Below are 16,788 nucleotides of genomic sequence, written 5' to 3' on the forward strand. Positions count from 1 at the left end.
AAGGTAGGACCAGGAAAGAGGTTCTGCTGAGGGACTACGAACAGCTCGGGGCTAAAACTTGGCAGATGGAGTTTAATGTAGGAAAGTGTGAGGTCCTGCACTTTGGTAGGAAGAATCAAAAGGCAGACTATTATTTAAATGGAGAGAGACTCCAAAAAAGTGCAGCACAGAGGGATCTGGGTGTTCTTGTGCATGAAACTCAAAAAGTTAGCATGCAGACGCAGCAAGTAATTAAGGAGGCAAACAAAATTTTGGCCTGTATTGCTAGGGGGTTGGAGTTTAAAAATAGGGAAGTCTTGTTACAACTGTACAGAATGATAGTGAGGCCGCACATGGAGCACGGTGTACAGTTTTGGTCCCCGTATTTAAGAAAGGATATACTGGCATTGGAGGCAGTTCAAAAGAGGTTCACTGGGCTGATTCCTGGGATGAAGGGGTTGACTTATCAAGAACGGCTAAACAGGTTAGGCCTTCATTCATTAGAGTTTAGAAGAATGAGGGGTGACCTGATTGAAATGTAAAAGTTTCTGAGGGGATTTGACAGGGTAGATGTTGAGAAGATGTTTCCACTAGTGGGGGAATCTCGAACTAGGGGACACAGTTACAGAATAAGGGGACACTCGTTTAAAACTGAGGTGTGATGGAATTTCTGGAATTCTCTACCCCAGAGAGTTGTGGAGGCTAGATCACTGAAAGTATTGAAAGAGGAGACAGATAGACTTTTGAAATATCGGGGAACTGAGGGCTATGAGGAGCTGGCATGAAAGAGGAGTTGAGGCCTGGGGCAGATCAGCCATGATCTTATCAAATGGTGGGGCAGGCATGAGAGGGTGAATGGCCTACTCCTGCTCCTATTTCTTATGTTCTTAAACCTAACGTCTTTATCCTTTTATGTTTTAAACCCTCCAGAGACCCTGTCTTCTATTAACATTTGTCCAGCTGAATTAAATCATTGACACCAGACACACAGCCTTCTTCACAAACTAACAGAATATTCCCCAAGAATACTTTTTTTAAAAAAAACCTCATTCCTCACACCGTGGGGACAACTGGGAATTTCTTCCTCTCGCTTAAAGCTGGGCAAATTGTCCAACTTCTTTTCTCCTCACATGAACTGAAGTGAGCAGTGGCCTAGAGAAGATTAAATCTGTAACTGTCTTCTGTGAGAAACAACCAGATAAATTCACAAAAAAATCTTCTAAGCTGTACAGCCCATCTCCATGGCAAAGTGGCACACTTTGGGAAGTTCCAAACAGAAATGCAAACTAAATAGCTTTTAACTTTAAAACACCTTTTGATATTATAATCCATATGAAATATGAACCAATATATTTGCAATAAAGTTCAAAAAGCATCAGCCCACTGGAAGCAAAGTCGTGAGACCGGCGAGTCCAGCAGAGAGAAACCTTCCGACCCTCCCACTTCACCAACTGTCAAAATGAACATGGTTCAGCCCTGGATGTGATGAACAGCAGAATAACAGCAGAATCCAACCTCTATCATCACCTGTGTCCTCAATGGTTTCTCAGCAAGTGGGGTTAATGAGTGAATACCTCCCCACACTCAGAGCAGGTGAACGGCCTCTCCCCATTGTGATCTCGCTGGTCTTGCATAAGATTCGATGAGTGTTTGAATAGCTTTCCACACCCGGTGCAGGTGAATGGCCTCTCCCCAGTGTGCACTCGCTGGTGTATCTTTAGGTGGGATAACTGACTGAATTCTTTCTCACACACAGAGCAGGTGAACGGCCTCTCCCCAGTGTGAAGTCGCTGGTGTGTCCGCAGGTTGGATAAACAAGAGAATCCCTTCCCGCAGTCAGAGCAGGTGAACGGCCTCTCCCCGGTGTGAATCCGCTGGTGTGTCTTCAGGTTGGATGAATCACTGAATCCCTTCCCACACACGGAGCAGGTGAATGGTCTCTCCTCGGTGTGAACTCGCTGGTGTGTCTTCAGGTTGGATGACCAAGTGAATCTCTTCCCACACTCAGAGCAGGTGAAGGGCCTCTCCTCAGTGTGAACACGTTGATGTATCTGCAGGTTGGATAGGCAAGTGAATCCCTTTCCACACTCAGGGCAGGTGAATGGCCTCTCCCCAGTGTGAACGCGTTGGTGTGTCCGCAGATTGGATGCATCACTGAATCCCTTTCCACACACAGAGCAGGTGAATGGCCTCTCTCCAGTGTGAACTCGCTGGTGTGTCTGCAGGCTGGATAACTGAGTAAATCCCTTCCCACACTCAAAACAGACGAATGGCCTCTCCCCAGTGTGAATGCGTCGATGAATCTCCAGCGCAGAGGGAGATTTGAATCCCTTCCCACAGTCCCCACATTTCCACAGTTTCTCCATGGTGCGTGTGACCTTGTGTCTCTCCAGGTTCGACGATCAGTTGAAGCCTCATCCAAACACTGAACGCATGTACATTCTCTCCCCACTGTGAACGGTGTGATGTTTTTTCAGGCTGTGTAACTGATGAAAGCTCTTTCCACAGTCAGTGCATTGGAACGCTCTTGCTCGGGTGTGTGTGTCTCGGGCCTTTTCCAATCACACTGATGTTTAAAATCGATGAAATTCAGTTCCCAGGAATCAACTGACTTTGTCAGATCTGAACATGATGGTCGGCTTGGGATTTTTGTCTGCACATCCTCCCTTTCTAATGTCCTGTAAAAGGAGTTTACAAGGGTTATCACTATCAGCACAGGATAGAAATTCAGAACAGGCAATTCTCGTCTCTATGGAACATTCTTTCCTCTCTCATTCCCCAAAAGCTGTAAATCTCCATCCCACGCATTGTCCCTCCATTCTCATTCTGCTTGTCAAGAGACACATGCTCACTGCTTCTACAGATACATTTAGTGGACTCAAAATGTGTGTAGTATACCGGTCTGTATAACTTGTTGAGAGGTACCTCGGCGATGTGAGGGTGAACTTTATTTGGACAGTGATTCTTCATGATCTGGAACTCTCTGCCTATCATGGTGCTGGAAATGGAGACAATCAATGATTTCAAAATAAAATTGGATGGGCACTTGAAGGAAATAAACTTACAGGCGAATGGCGGGTGTTGGGGAGAGGGGGAATGGGACGGACTGGATTGTTCTCCAGAGAGTCGGCACGGACTCAAGTTGTCGAATGGACTCCTTCTGGATCTAATGACGCTCTGACTGGGAATATATAAGGTAGCTACAGTAATATATTACAGGAATAGAAATAAGAATACATGAATTTAAATGGCCATAAATAACATTTCTTATCGGTACCATATAACAACAGTAGACATATCTCTGTCCTATATTAATTTACTGTCCCCTTAAATGTCAGCCATCTCCTGGGGAAACCACCCCTTTAATTGTGAACATTAGGAAAGAGACCATCCTTTTAGCCAGACAAATAAATGTGCCAAGCTGAGGGAGCAAAGGATGTCAATGTCTTTAAGAGAGAGGGAGAGAGAGACCTGGGCCAACCTTTCCAGAGTCTGCACCCTCCCTGGATTCACTTCCTTTCCCTTCAGTTCCTGCAAGTCAACAATTTCCCCCCAGAATGAGAAAAGAAATGGAAAGGCGGAGAAAAGAAAGTGTTTTACTCACAGATGTTGGACACAGGAGGAAGTTTTAGTCTGTGTGAAGCTCAATCTTCATTCACACAAAACCCGCGCTCTGATGTGCTAGAAGACCAGTGTCCTTCCGGTGCTGCAGACTTCCCATTGGTCAATTCCCTACCTGCAGACAATAAGGGACTTTGCCCCCAGACGCGCTGAGCTGTTGTCCAATGGGAAAGGCTGGAACACGGAACAGACAATGGTCCCCCGGTCAATCAGAGCGCGGGCTTTGCGCCGATCCCAACCTCACCCCCGCACATGCGCATTCATGCCAAAAACCCGCAGGCTCACATGCGCAGTCCATTGTCTCCCCAGCACATGCGCAGCTTCCCCACTCCTTTGGACATGCGCAGTCCCGGGCCGCCCGCCTGCGCGGCGGATAGAGCTGTTTCCCCAGCGCGGTGGATTGTGGGAGCTGCGGCCGCCATTACTCACCCGGAGCCCAGTCTCCAAACTCCTGGGACTGGGATGGAAAGTGGGGCTGAGGTTGGGGGTGGGGGTGGGGGGGGCCCAGTGGCTCCACCCTGACGCAAAGTACATCTGGGTAGCCACTGGATTTGATTGTGACACCCTCTTAGCAAAAGAGTTTGTTAACTTCAGGTGTAAATATTTAGACACTTGGGTGACATATCGGGGAGGGCAATAGGTGAGTGCGGAACTGAAGCAGAAAGTCAGCACCTTCAGGGGAGGAGAAATGGGGATAAAGCAGGAGGATAGTAGGATGATGGTAGGATCAATAGGGAGGAGGGAGTGTGTGAGGGGCAGAGGTTTATAGTTTGAGATGGAATGTGAGTTTCTATCATGTAATCATGACCTTGTACAACTTCATCAAACGTTTGTCAAATTTTGTTTCAGCATGATCCTGTGAAACACCACGTGACGTCATATTATGTTAAAGGAGCGGCATAAATACACACGATTGTTTTATTCAGGACTGCCGCTTGAACTCCCCCACTGCCCCCAACTCCAAGACCCCTATCATGAACAATCTGATCAACTGTCTCATTCTCACAGCATAGCCCAGCACAGTGCACCAATTCAAACTGAATCTCCTGTTGGACAGTTTGTTAATTTCAGGTGGAAAGACTCAGACACCTGGGTGAAATATTGGGGACCGAAAGAGGTGAGTGTGAAACTGAGCCTCAGAATCAGCACCTTCAGGGGAGGAGAATTGGGGAAAAGGCAGGAGGAAGATCGTCGAATGAATTAGGGTTACAATCAATAGAGAGTAGGAAGTGTGTGGGTGACAGAGATTTATAGTTTGAGAGGGATAAATATGTTTCATGAGAACAAGAATTCTGAGTTCCGAATTTCTATCATGTACTGACAGCGATGACTTGATGATATCAACCCTATCACCCCCTGTCATAATCTTAAAGTCTTCTATCAGGTCAGCCCTCAGCCTCTCTTTTCTAGAGAAAATATTCCCAGCCTGTTCAATCTATCCTGTAACTTAAACACTCTCAGTTCTGGTATCATCTCTGTGAATCTTTCTTGCACCTTCTCGAGGCTCTCTTTCAGTGTTAAAGGGGTATGTACATAAAATTGATTGCAGGTGCCTAATCGCTGAGTTCCAAATTGAACCGCTAAATTTGAAATTGACCCTCTCAAATGCATTAATTTGAAAGAGACTTAACCATCAGGCAAGAGCGGACTCTGAAATAACAAATTATATCAATGATCATTTAAAGAAAAAGGCATACTTCTGAAATACACAAACGATTTTCCCCACCTCAATTGGGCGATCACTCCAGGTAGAAGTGTGAATCCTCCTCAGGTTCCTGAACCAACAGGGATTTCCCACAATCCTGCCCCAGGGGTCACTAAGTACCTCCACCACTGGAGTCCAACTCGCAAACCCAAGATGGCTCTCAAAACCCAATTTTCATCCTTAAATTAGCATTACCACATCTTGAATGAGGCTTGTTGTCATTAGACCATTGATCATTGTTGTTACTGGGTTAATTTTATTGGTTTTAACCATTTTCGTACAATGTTCCATGGAGCAGAATAATGGGATCATTGCTGCATCCAGAGGGAACTACAGGAAGGCTGTCGACTATAATCGGCCATGCAAGGCTTTTTTCAATGTTTAAGTTTTCAGAGGAGTGGAGACATTGTTATATCGGTCACACAGAGCTGAACAGAAACCCGTCTCTTTAAATACAGATACAGGGAAGAGGCTGAAATGAAATCTGCCCGTTTTAACATGCACAAAAGCAGGAGACTCAGATTCCCAGGCTACAGAAGGAGTCCATTCGGCCCATCGTGTCTCTGCCATCTCTTTGAAAGGACTCTCTGATTCATCCAACTGCTCTGCTCTTTCCCCACAGCCCTGCAAATTCTTCCCCTTCAAGTATCTACTTTTTTGAAAGATTATATTGACTCACTTTCTGTTGAAGAGCCTGCCAACCCCTCTCACCCACTTTCCCTAAAGTGCAGAAATCTAATCATGAAAAGTCCAGAAAAATCAAATATTTTTACTAATAAAAGTTTATTAATGAAACAGAACATGGTTAGAAAACATAAAATTATTTCAGGATCAAAGACAACCAGAGTAAAAGGATGTGCACAATGTTCTGGACCCAAATGGTTTCTCTTCAGCTCCTGTGTACCCTGTAAAACAGTTTATTTTATCCTCCTTTCCATTTCTTTTCTCATCCTGGGGGAAATTGTTGACTTGAAGGAACTGAAGGGAAAGGAAGTGAATCCAGGGAGGGTGCAGAATCTGGAAAGGTTGGCCCAGGTCTCTCTCTCTTAAATACATTGACATCCTTTGCTCCCTCAGCTTGACACATTTATTTGTCTGGCTAAAAGGATGGTCTCTTTCCTAATGTTCACAATTAAAGGGATGGTTCCCCCAGGAACTGACTGACATTTAAGGGAACAGTAAATTAATTTAGGACAGAGATATGTCTAGTGTTGTTATATGGTGCATTGTAGATATATTATTTATGGTCATTTAAACTTAATGTATTCTGATTTCTAGTCTTGTAATATAGCACTGTAGCTGCTATATATTTCCAGTCAGAGTCATCACAGCACAGAAGGAGTCCATTCGATAATTTGAGTCCATGCCAACTCTCTGTAGAACAATCCAGTCAGTCCCATTATCCCTCTATATCCCCAATCCCCTGTAAATTTATTTCCTTCAAGTGCTCATCCAATTTCATTTTGAAATCATTGATCGCCTCCACTTCCACCACCCTCGTAGGCAACAAGCTCCAGGTCATCACCATTCACTGCCAAAATAAAGTTCTCCCTCACACCCCATTGTACCTCTAACCATGTAATAGACTACTTTATATTACGCACATTTTTAGTGCAGGACTATTGGGTGCATATTAGGTACGACAAAGTGAGAATGGAGAGCACACAATGTTCCACAGAAACTAAAATTGTCTGTTCTGAGTTTCTATCCTGTTGCAACAGTGATGATTTATCTAATCTCCTTTTACAGGTTATCAGAAGAGGAGGATTTGCGGACAGAAATCTCAAAACCAAATGTCACTTCAGGATCTCAGAGTCATTTGATTCATGGAACCTGAATATTATCAGCCTTTGAATCTAGAAGGAGAGATGTTTCTCTGTCCTACCTGCTTGTGGAGATTTTAAACATCTGTCTGACCAAGATTGCACCAAGATGCCCACAACTGAGTGAGAGTGTTCCAGTGCATTGACTGTGGAAAGAGCTTTCACCAGTTACACAGTTTAGTAAAACATTGGACCATTCACAGCGGAGGGAGCATACTTATGTCCTGTGTGTGGAGGAAGCTTCAACTGATCGTCAAACGTTGAAAGACACAAGGACACCCGCACCATGGAGAAACCGTGGAAATGTGGGGACTGTGGGAAGGGATTCAGATCCCCATCTGAATTGGAAACACATCGAAGCAGTAACACTGGGGAGAGGCCATTCACCTGCACTGTGTGTGGGAAAGGATTCGCTCATTCATCCAACCTGCGGACACACCAGCGAGTTCACACTGGGAAGAGGCCGTTCACCTGCTCCGACTGTGGTAAGGGATTCAATCAGTTATCTCACCTGCTGACACACCAGCGAGTTCACACCAGGGAGAGGCCGTTCACCTGTTCTGAGTGTGGGAAGAGATTCAATGATTCATCCAACCTACGAACACACCAGCGAGTTCACTCTGGGAAGAGGCCGTTCACTTTCCCCAAGTGTGGAAAGGGATTTACTCAGTTATCCCACCTGCTGACACACCAGCGAGTTCACACCGGGGAGAGACCATTCACCTGTTCTGAGTGTGGGAAACGATTCAGTGAATCATCCAACCTGCTGACTCACCAGCGAGTTCACACCGGGGAGAGACCGTTTATCTGCGCTGAGTGTGGGAAGGGATTCACTCATCTATCCACGCTGCTGACTCACCAGCGAGTTCACACAGGGGAGAAGCCGTTCACCTGCTCTGAATGTGGGAAGGGATTCTGTCAAATATCCAACCTACGGACACACCAGCGAGTTCACACTGGGGAGAGACTGTTCACCTGTTCTGAGCGTGGGAGCGGATGCACTGTTTAATCTGCCCTGCTGAGGCAGCAGAGAGTTCAAACTGAGGAGAGACCGTTCACCTGCTCCGTGTGTGGGAGATTCACTCAGTCATCAAATCTACTGAGACACCAGCGAGTTCACAAATGTTTACCGGGGTTGGATTTTGCTGTTATTGCTGCTGTTAATCACATCCAGGACTGAACCATGTTCATTCTGACACTTGGTGAAGTGGGAGGGTTGGAGGGTTTCTTTCTGCAGGACTGGCCGGTCTCACAACTTTGCTTCCAGTGGGCTGATACTCTTTGAGCCTGGGAGTGCACATTTCCACTGAAATGATCCACAAAAGCTGATGAAGTACATTTATTTTATCCTGGAAAGTAAATAGTTGTTTGGTCGTACAGAACTGGAGTGTTGCTGAGAAAAGAGACATGTCAAAGCTTTTCACCTTGCATTCATCAGGACACTTCTCAAGAATACCAATATAAGCAGAAAACAACAATCTATACTGCATGAGAAGAGAGTGCTGATTGGTTGGCAAGTGGACTCTGATTGGTTGCGACGTTGCCATGGAGGATGCACCAATTGATGGTGACTGGCAGTTGTTGTTTTCCCCTCACATTGGTTTTCTTGCGAAGTGTCCTGATGATGCCAGATTAAAAGCTTGGACAGTAAATTATGTTTCTCCCCACCACTACAGGCAGATCTAAAATGAATATAGACAGTGCTGGAAAAACCCGGCTGCTCTGGAAGTATCTGTGAAGAGAAAGAAACAGAATTAATGTTTCGACTCCAACATGACTCTTCTTCAGAAGTAATGAGAGGGAGAAATGTGATGGGTTTGATGGTGTTGAGAAAGTGGGGAGGGTCCAGTGGAGCAAAAGGGAAAGTCAGGGATTCGTTAGAGGGCAGGCGAGATTAAATAACCAAAATATGCAACAAAAGACAAAGGAAGTGATAATGGTTGTAGTAAAGAAACAAAGCATTGGTCCAGAGTAAGTGTTAATGGCAGAATAAGGGACAGCTCTGTCTGAAAGCAAAAACATGAAAACAAGACGCAGACTTGCATTTGGTTAAAAAAAGTGTTTCCTGTCAACACAACATGGCCGCACAAGATGGCCACCAATACCCGTCTGCACATGTGCACTTGTCCGTGTGAGCGCGCAACACCAATAACGTCATTGGCCGGATGCATCTGCAGTAAACGCAGTCCGGTTAAAAACATTGGAAAGTAAAACCATACATTTCTGTGGTTATTGTTAAAAAAGCTATGTATGTTACAGATTGTGGAAGAGAAAACAGTGGATTGTATTTGACTCTATGTTAAAAGAAACAGACAGTGCAGAGAATAGTAAAATGTTTCAGTTATTGATGAGTGATCTGCTAGGGTTTGTATATAATAGAACTGAAAATACACCATGGAAACAGATAAAGCTAAAGGAAGTGACCGAGGGAAAAATGGGTATTGGATTTTGTTATGAATGAAATAGCCCTTCCTGGGTCCAAAATCCACTCTCTAGGATCGTTCATTGAATTTTGTTCTTCAGTTTCAGTTCTCATTAGGATTGTTGCGAGTTTGAAATTGGATTAAAAACAGGGAGAAACTAACTGGAGAGGATGAGTATCACACTGAGGCTGGGGGAATGAGTAGAGTTCTGATCTCTGTCACTCACAATGACATCACTGCGTGAAGCGGTACAACTGAGCACGCAAACGCAGCCACAAAAAATAGATCCCATGGGAGGACAGAGTTGACGGCCTGAAGTTGATGAACTCGATGTACAGTCCAGAAGGCTGTAAAGTGCCTCATTGGAGGATGAGGTGCTGTTCGTCCAGCTTGTGTTGAGCTTCTCGGGAACATTGCAGCAGGCCGAGGACAGAAATGTGAGCATGACAGCAAGGTGGTGAATTATAATGGCAGCAACTGGAAGGTCAGGGCCATGCTTGTGGACTGAGCGGAGGTGTTCCACAAAGAGGGCAGCGAACAGGGGACAGTTGTATTAAAGAGAAACCGTTTGGGTCCAGAACATTGTGCACATCCTTTTACTCTGGTTGTCTTCGATCCTCAAGTAATGTTCTGTTTTTTTTAACCATGTTGTTTCATTAAGAAAATTTTATCAGTAAAATTATTTGATTTTTCTGGACTTTCCATGATTAGATTTCTGCACTTTAGGGAAAGTGGGTGAGAGGAGTTGGCAGGCTCTTTAACAGAAAGTGAGTGCCTCTGAAGTAATTGGCAAAGAAGTCAGAGGGGGAGATGAGATTTTATTTTTGACACAGCGATGTTAGAAAATGGGGGTCAGGGAGTCAATTAACCCTAATCTCCTTTTCCCAAACTCTGAAATGATTGACAGTGATAACCCTTGTTGGTGACAGTGGTTAGATTTTATTCAGTATAAATAAGACCTGACACATGCTCATGTCTGAGCAGTAGTATCAAAGTGCAGCAGTATTACCATTACACTCTGGGTAAAAGCACCATCTCCACGTAAATGCTCCCTGCTCTGCCCCAGATGCCATGGCACCAGTCAATGCAATATGTAAAACCTCTACAAATCTCTGTGCTCGGGGAATCCCTTCTGATACTTTTTTGACATCACAAAGTCTACGGAGACTGATTTAACCCAATCATTTCCGAGCTAACATTTGAACGGACCAATTACAAAACCCGTCATTGAACCATCTGTACCCGCCCAAGCCACGTCAAACTCTTAAACAATTGGCTTCCCACGCTCCGTCCCCAGTACAGGGAGTCAGCATTCCCATGCCAAGCAGTGAAAACATGGTGGCCTTGACATCCAGGTGTTGTCTAGGATTCAAGGCACTCTTGTTTTCTCTGTCCTCTGGGAGCTGTTCATCTCCCTGTTCCCACATAGCAAGTCGTCTGTTCTCAGCTCTGCCAGATTTCTGCTGAAGTTGGCCCCTTTTACACCTTTCGGATCAATAAAACCCAAACCACAATTACCCATCCTGTCACCTGTCAACCATCCTTACCCAGGGCATAATCTGGTGAACAATCCTTGTGTCAGTGGAAACAGTTTCTCTTTATTTGATGTAAACCCTTCAGGTTCTTGCTGTGAGGAACCCATTTTTGGATAATTTGATGAACATTTAATTCTGGATATTCTACCCCCTGAGTTATTTTTTAAAGTCTGCAGTATTAATTCTGAGCTGTGAATGTGCTATTCTTCAATAAAGCACAGTTCAACAGAGATACCCAGCGGGAACACCTTAAAAGGGAAGGAATACTTTATACATGTAATTGAACAAACAACTACTGTTGCCAGGCTAAAGACTCTTGCTGCTTGGTTCAAAACATCTGCCCAAACAGAAGTATTCTTTGAGCATCTTAGTCCTTTAAAACCCTCAGTCTGAGAGTGTGTGCCTTAGAATTAGGCTGCAAGAAAATACTCTCTTTAGCTCTCTCTACCCCACCTTTGTGTTAAACCTTCCTCAATGTGTGTGTGTGTTTGAGTCTGCTTTTTTTAAAAAGGGGGAATTCGTTGCACTTCTAAACTACCAGTTGTATGTTAACCAGTTCATTCACTTGTTTTTTGTGTTTTCTAGCCAGAAGCCTGGTTAGAGTGTTTTTAGGCTGGGATTGGACTGTTTTGTGGGTGAATTAAACATTTAAACTATTGTTATAACCTGTGGAGTAGTGGCGCTAGAATGAACTGCACACCCCTGCCATCCTTGGTCCATAACATTATCTAAACTCAGATAAACGAAAGAACCTGAACGGTCCAATTGTTCTACTCCATGGAACAATATACAGAAATGGTTAAATCCCAATCCAGTAGTAAAAATGACCAATTATCTAATGACAACAGGCCTGATTAGAGATGAGATTATGTTACTTCAAAGGTTAAAAGTGGGTTTCAAGAACCATGTTGTGTTTGCGAATTGGACTCTATTCATGGAGGTGCTGAGGGACCCCTGGGGCAGGATTGTGGGTAATCGCTGTTGGTTCAGGAACCTGAAGGAGATTCACACTTCTACCTGCGGTAGCTGCTTAATTGAGCTGATGAAAGTAGCTCGTGTATTTCATAACTAAACCTTTTCCATTTAAATAAGCATTAATATTATTTGCTATTTCAGAGTCCGGTCTTGCCTGATGGTTAAGTCTCCTTTGAACTAAAGTATTTTAGGGAGTCAATTTGGAATTGAGTAATTAGGTGCCTGCAACCAAATTAAACTCAGCCGAAATTTTAATGATACATCCCTTTAAAACTGACAGAGGTCGTCAAGAAGGTTCACAAGGATAATACCAGAACTAAGAGTGTTTAAGTTACAGGATAGAGTGAACAGGCTGGGGAAGAAAAGGTTGTGGGTTGTCCTGATAAAGGACTTCAAGATTATGAATGGGTGCAACAGGGTTGACGTTATTAAGTCATCACTGTCAGTGCAGGATAGAAACTCAGAAGTGACAATTCTAATGATCAAATTATAAATATCTGCCACCCCCCAATGCAAGCCCTCCTCCCTATTGAATTTAGCGCTAATTCATCCGACAATCCTCCTCCTGCTTTTCCCCCAATTCTGCTCCCCTGAAGGTGCTGACTCTCGGGTTCAGTTTCACACTCACCTATTGCCCTCCCCAATATGTCACCCAAGTGTCTAAATCTTTACACCTGAAGTTAACACACAGTTTTGCTAAGGGGACGTCACAATCAAATCCAGTGACTACCCACATGTACTTTGTGTCAGGGCGGGGTCACTGCGCCCCCCCACCCCCACTTTCCGTGGGGTGGGAGCTGCGCACGTGCGAGGGAGTCAGAAGGTGCGCATGTGCGAGGGCGAGGGTAAGGTGTACATGTGCTTGGAGGACCCACCCCCACCCTCCATTCATGAGGGACTGACCAATGGGGTGAGTTGGAGGACCGGAAGGACTCTGGTCCTCCAGTCAATCAGAGCGCGGGCTTTGTGTGAATGAAGATTGAGCTTCACACAGACTAAAACTTCCTCCTGTGACCAACATCTGTGAGTAAAACACTTTCTTTTCTCCCCCTTTCCATTTCTTTTCTCATTCTGGGGGCAAATTGTTGACTTGCCGGAACTGAAGGGAAAGGAAGTGAATCCAGGGAGGGTGCAGACTCTGGAAAGGTTGGCCCAAGTCTCTCTCTCTCTTAAAAACATTGACATCCTTTGCTCCCTCAGCTTGACACATTTATTTGTCTGGCTAAAAGGATGGTCTCTTTCCTAATGTTCACAATTAAAGGGGTGGTTTCCCCAGGAGATGGCTGACATTTAAGGGGACAGAAAATTAATATAGGACAGAAATATGTCTTGTGTTGTTGTGTGGCAAATATTAGATATATTATTTATGGTGCTGTAATAAAGTGCATTTATTGTTATTTATGGTCTTGTAATATAGCCCTGTAGCTATGTTATATATTTCCAGTGTTAGGCTCATTACAGCACAGAAGTAGCCCATTTGGCACCTTGAGTCCATGTTGACTCTCTGTAGAGCAATCCAGTCAGTCCATTTCCCCTCGATATCCCCGTTCCCCTGTCAGTTTACTTCTTCCAGCGCCCATCCAATTTCATTTTAAAGTCATGAATTGTCTCCACTTCCGCCATCCTCGTGGCCAGCGAGTTCCAGATCATGACCAATTGCTGTCATATAAAATTCTCCCTCAGATTGTCCCTGTATCTGTGATCAGTAAATATACTTATGTGAAGATTCTCAAATCTTGGACTGGAAACAGTGACAATGGATCTGTCGGTCAGCATGAATCGGCATCTTCAGGAGAACTGGGAGGGTGTATATTCAGTGCAGCAGAGTGAGAATGGAGGGAGAGTGTGTGGGATGGAGATTTATAGCTTTTGGGAAATGAGAGAGGAAAGAATGTTCCAAGAAACTAGAATTGTCTTTTCTGAATTTCTATCATGTACTGATAATGATGACTTTTGTAAATAACTGTTGCAGGACATCGGAAGCAGAGGATTTACAGACAGATACCAGACAACGTGACAGAGAAAAGAATGTTCCATAACAACTAGTTTATAGAACTAGTCTGTTCTGATTTTCTACCCTGAACTGACAGTGATCATTTTTGTACATTCATTTTACAGGATATTAGAAGGGGAGGATTTACAGCCAGAAATCTCAAACCAAAGATCACATCAAGATCCGATAGAGTCACTGCATTCATCAGATCTGAATATCATCGGCCTTTGAATCTGGAAGGACAAATATTTGTCTGTTCTATCTGCTTCAAAAGATTTTAAATATCAGTGTGATTGGAAGAGCACAGAGACACACACACCTGAGTGAGAGTTCTCCAATGTACTGGCTATGGAATGCGCTTTAACCAGTTACACAGCCTGAAAAAACATCACCATTCACAGCAGGGAGAGACTGTACATGTGTTCTGTGTGAGGACAAGGCTTCAACTGACCATCAAATCTGGAGAGACACAAAGACACGTGCACCATGGAGAAACGGTGGAAATGTGGGGACTGCAGGAAGGGATTCAGATCCCAATCTCAGCTGGAAATTCATCAACGCAGTCACTCTGGGGAGAGACCATTCACCTGCTGTGAGTGTGGGAAGGGTTTCATTCAGTCATCCCACCTGCTGACACACCAGCGAGTTCACATCAGGGATAGGCCATTTACCTGCTTAGTCTGTGGGAAGGGATTTAGTGATTCATGCATTCTGTGGACACATCACCGTGTTCACACCGGGGAGAGACCGTTCACCTGTTCTGAGTGTGGGAAGGGGTTCACTCAGTTATCCAACCTGATGAGACATCAGCGAGTTCACACTGGAGAGAAGCCTTTTACCTGCTCAATGTGTGGGAATAGATTCAGTGACTATTCGACCCTGCTAACACACCGGCGCGTTCACACAGGGGAGAGACCATTCATCTGCTCTGTGTGTGGGAAGGGATTCAGTGATTCATCCACCCTGCAGACACACCAGCGAGTTCACACCAGGGTGAGGCCGTTCATCTGCTCCGTGTGTGGGAAGGGATTCACTCAGTCATCCCACCTGCTGAGACACAAATGAGTTCACACAGGAGAGAAACCATTCACCTGCTCCACATGTGGGAGGGGTTTCAGTCATTCATCCACCTTACGAAAGCATCAGCGCGTTCATACTGTGCAGAGGCCGTTCATCAGCTCTGAGTGTGGGAAAGGATTCAGTCAGTCATCCAGTCTGCTGAGACACCAGCAAGTTCATAAGTGATTCCAGGGGTTGGATTCTGCTGTTAATCACATCCAGGACTGAATCATGTTCATTCTGACACTTGGTGAAGTGGGAGGGTCAGAGGGTTTCTTTCTGCTGGACTGGCCGTTCTCACAACTTTGCTTCCAGTGGGCTGATGCTCTTTGAGCCTGGGAGTGCACATTTCCACTGAAATGATCCACAAAAGCTGAGGAAGTACATTTATTTTATCCTGGATAGTGAATAGTGTTTTTCCTCCAGTGGATCACACTCTCACCTCTGAGTCAGAAGGTTGTTGGTTCAAGTCCCAGTCCAGGGCCTAAGGACAAAAATCACATCCAGCATTCCGAGTGCCAGCGCTGAGGGAGTGCTGCACTGTCAGGGCTGCTGTCCCAAGGGCCTGTCTGCTGCTTCGGGTGGACTCAGAACTTCCTGTGGCCACTGTGTTGAAGTTCAGCAGGGGAGTTATCCCTGGTGTCCTGGCCAATGTTTATCAATCAACATCACTAAAAACACATCATCTGGTCAGTATCACATCGCTGTTTGTGGGATCTTGCTGTGTGCAAATTGGCTGCTGCGTTTCCTAAGTTACAACACTGACTGCCCTTCGAAAATACTTCATTGACTGTAAAGCACTTTGGGGTGTATTGTGGTCGTGAAAGACGATATATAAATGCAAGTTTTTAAATTTAAGATTGACATTATCTGATCTTGTTATCTGTAACTTAATTTATTTCATCCACCCCCAACTTGCCATTTAATAAATTCACTTTGCCTTAATTTCTTAAAGTCTTGTCCAAACCAAAGGCAGAATTCTCTGGATAGTAAATTTTAAAAGAAGCTTATTAAAAGAAAAATGTTTACTTAACAACTTTAAGACATTGACTTTTACAACTTCATGCGGGTGATCAGTCTGTAGAAGCGTAACCCTCTCTGGCTCCTTCTTTGACAGTAATTCTTGAGGAATTCGCCCTCGGGAGTCTGGCTCCTTCTCTGACAGTAATTTCCTTGGAACTCGGCCTCGGGAGTCTTCAGTACTTGGCTAGCAAGGGAGACCTTCAGAACCTCTACTTTTATCTCCAAAGTGACCATTACCTCACGTCACAGTTGGGCCTGTTGTAACATGACAATTGGTCAATTTGATTACTAGATTAATTTAATTGGATCCCCAATTACTTACACCACCTTCTCTCATTATCTTAGACAGGAATAGAATAGAACTGTTTGATACTATCCCTTTATCTGATTCTATACAATTCCTTATTCATACAGATTCAAACGTTGAGGCTAATCAGAGGTTGAAGGTCTCCCCGGCCAGTGCATTTCTCTTCATTGCACATTTGTTACATATACAGCAATTAAGCTTTTAAATTTTTACAGCAAATAAAACTCAATCTTTTACTATAACAACTGATTCATTATTTATTCATTAATTGTAACTCAATTAAGGCTCACTACTTATTAAATCTTCTATTACTGACTGATAGTTAACTATAGATTACTGTATTGA

General features: G+C 44.3%; 4 protein-coding genes and 1 pseudogene across 8 annotated transcripts in view; 3 read left to right on the forward strand and 2 right to left on the reverse strand.

Moving 5' to 3' along the window:
- Nucleotides 1-9,809, forward strand: part of LOC144697927 (uncharacterized) — an 84,701-nt gene extending 74,892 nt beyond the window's left edge. The window contains exons 5-6 of the mRNA XM_078569889.1: nt 4,609-4,717; nt 7,382-9,809. Coding sequence (XP_078426015.1) covers nt 4,609-4,717; nt 7,382-8,137 — 865 coding nt within the window. The 3' untranslated portion in view covers nt 8,138-9,809. The remainder of the gene's footprint in view (nt 1-4,608; nt 4,718-7,381) is intronic.
- LOC144697221 (uncharacterized) overlaps nt 1-16,788 on the reverse strand; it is a 264,883-nt gene that overhangs the window by 141,623 nt on the left and 106,472 nt on the right. The gene's annotated exons all lie outside the window — the stretch shown is intronic.
- Nucleotides 1-16,788, forward strand: part of LOC144697932 (uncharacterized) — a 273,791-nt gene that overhangs the window by 60,640 nt on the left and 196,363 nt on the right. The gene's annotated exons all lie outside the window — the stretch shown is intronic.
- LOC144697160 (uncharacterized) overlaps nt 1-16,788 on the reverse strand; it is a 176,133-nt gene that overhangs the window by 12,828 nt on the left and 146,517 nt on the right. The gene's annotated exons all lie outside the window — the stretch shown is intronic.
- LOC144697928 (uncharacterized) lies at nt 14,541-16,132 on the forward strand (annotated as a pseudogene). The gene has a single exon (XR_013580435.1). The product of XR_013580435.1 is annotated as an uncharacterized LOC144697928 (transcript).

The sequence above is a fragment of the Cetorhinus maximus genome, chromosome 23, assembly GCF_964194155.1.
Source record: "Cetorhinus maximus chromosome 23, sCetMax3.hap1.1, whole genome shotgun sequence".
Classification (NCBI taxonomy): Eukaryota; Metazoa; Chordata; class Chondrichthyes; order Lamniformes; family Cetorhinidae; genus Cetorhinus; species Cetorhinus maximus.